Here is a 2,526-nt window from a genome sequence, read left to right on the forward strand (position 1 = left end):
ATACCGTATCAGATTTGACTCAAAAACGGTTTAATCAGGTGTATCGGGCGGTTCAACCGGGTGTACCAGACGGTTTAACCGCTTTTACCGGATGGTTCAACCGGTACAACTGGCCGGTTTGAACTGGTTTTTAAAGCATTGTATAGTAGTTGAAGCAATGTAAAATCTTCCATAACACTTAGCTGAAAAGTTTTTGTTCCACTTGACAGAACCATAAACTTACATAAAAGTGAGTTAATATTGTTGAATTTAAGAATGATACCTAAAGAAATATTCCATTTGCCTCTATTTTCAAAGCATTAACAGGCTCAAAAATTCTTTTACTGCTCTACATTTGATTTCTTTCCTTTTATCGTATCCAATAATTATGGAGACCGAATGATGGATTACCACATATATCAAAGAGGGTATAATTCTCTTATTAAAAACCTAGCAAATATATCCTACGAAAAACAACAATTATAGAACTAAGCTAGAATTAAAAAAGGTCATAATTTGTAACTCTAATCCCTTCATCATAACATATGATGAAAGAACATATGTTGCATTTCATTTCATTTCATTCAATTCCATTTCTACAATACTATTCTACCAAAATACCAAAATGTGTATATCTATCGCGGCATCATAATTTACACACACCATGTTTTCCCCAAAATACATCGACTACGATCTCATAGACTTGTTCAGTTATTTGAACCCGTCAATGGATCGAACCAAACCGAATATACATATACATACTCTGGTATAGTCGTATACCCGTATACATATAAGCATAATATATGTATATGTATAGATCATAGACAATATTTTGGCTAGCTAGCTAGGGTTTATGATTTTGGGAAAATTGTTGACAAATAGTATTCTTTTTTCTTGTACCTCAAGAGTCAAGAACATCATTTGATGTTTGCAAAAGATCATAAGGCGCCCAAAGTGCATCCAAAGGGCAAGCTCTATTCTCATCTAGTCTAACCCACGGCTTCCCTTTCCCACTCCAATGCAGCAAACTCACCGGTCCCGGATGCAAATCCCGGCACAACCCTTCAAAGTTATCCCCACCCAACCCATGCTGGTTCCACCGGTGATCCACCGGAGCTATCTTTCCGGCAAACACAAGCAAAAATGGCGGTAAAGACCCCAACTCATATATCCTCATTCTTTTCTGCAACTCCATCCATTCAACAATCTTTGTAGTATAATCCCCTTCCCGCCATTTCTCAAGATCTATAACCATAACACCGGTGTTGAAGTAGCATGCTTTACGGTCAGAAAATGTTATAGAGAGTGAAGGGTTTGACCAGAATGTCGGCGTAAAATAAGATGTAAAATTAGCGTTGCAGTATTCCGGCGCCGCCAGTACTATATCATTATTATCGGTTTCTCCGAAAGGAGTGGCGGCTAGCTTTGCAATGTCGTCGACGAGTACGAGGTCGGAGTCGAGGTAAACAACCTTTTTGACGCATGTCGGTAAGAGATCAGCGAGGTAGTTACGGGCGTAGTTGAGAGGGCAGTCGAGTGCGGAGCGAATAGAGGTTGAAATGAGGCCTAAAACAGCGGAATCATCGAAGGTGTAGACGTTGAAGTTGAGGTAAGGGAATGAGGTGGAGATGATGACGTGGATATTATTGGTGTGGGCGGAGGAAGAGGCGACGAAGTGGAAGCGGATGTTTTCCGGGCAGGAGGAGTGTTGGAGGACGGAGAGGATCGCCGCCATGGAGCCGCGGAGGTAGGCGGCGTCGAGGGTCATTGCCACGTGGACTGCATTGCCGGAGCAGATGGTGGTTACCGGTGGGCAGGTGGGTGAGTTGTAGAATTTTGGTGCTTCTTTGAAGCTATAACTGGTGGTGGCGGTGGTGGTGGTGGTGGTGGAGATGAGTAGGAGAAGTGTTGGTATTAAAGATAGGGTTGAAGAAGGCATCTCTTTGATGAAAGCATAAGATCTAGAGACTTTCTTTCTCTCTCTACTTATTAGGGGAAGATGGATGTATGATAATATGGTGTTGGGACAGTTTGAAGAGTTTCAAACCGAAAATATTGTGTTGGAAATAAAGTGAATAGTTTAATCATAAAGTTGTTTGATAGACAAGGGTTGAGATCCTGTACAAACAGTGCTAATTATAAGAACCGTAAGAACAGATCTGAACCATTGTTAATTTAAATCAAGGGTTGATATTGATTATAAATAAAACTCTTATAATTAAAAATTACTACTAACAAATTAGGGGTAATTTTGTAAAATTGCTAGTCATTTGACCATTTTCTATTAAATACAAATTCCACCAAGGTTTTTTAAACTAAAATAACTTTTATATACTTCATTATTTTTTTTAAAAATATATACCATAAAATCAAGTATTTTTTTATCTTTAATATGAGTACCATATTGCTATACCTTTTTGTATTTATAAAAGTGTTTTTTAAAAAAAGTTAACAAAAGGTGTTTTATATTTGTGCTAATAAGGTGCTGATTATGTGTTAATTACAAAATAATACAAACAAACACCAAAAGTAGATATAATCAGCACA

At 38.1% G+C, this 2,526-nt stretch overlaps 1 protein-coding gene across 1 annotated transcript; it reads right to left on the reverse strand.

Annotated features, from left to right (window-relative positions):
• Positions 1-511: 511 nt before the first annotated feature.
• LOC110879192 (probable galacturonosyltransferase-like 1) lies at positions 512-2,013 on the reverse strand. The gene has a single exon (XM_022127613.2). The coding sequence runs from the start codon at positions 1,916-1,918 to the stop codon at positions 881-883; it is 1,038 nt and encodes a 345-aa protein (XP_021983305.1). The 5' UTR covers positions 1,919-2,013; the 3' UTR covers positions 512-880.
• Between the last annotated feature and the right edge of the window lie 513 nt (positions 2,014-2,526).

The sequence above is a fragment of the Helianthus annuus genome, chromosome 9 (assembly GCF_002127325.2).
Source record: "Helianthus annuus cultivar XRQ/B chromosome 9, HanXRQr2.0-SUNRISE, whole genome shotgun sequence".
NCBI lineage: Eukaryota > Viridiplantae > Streptophyta > Magnoliopsida > Asterales > Asteraceae > Helianthus > Helianthus annuus.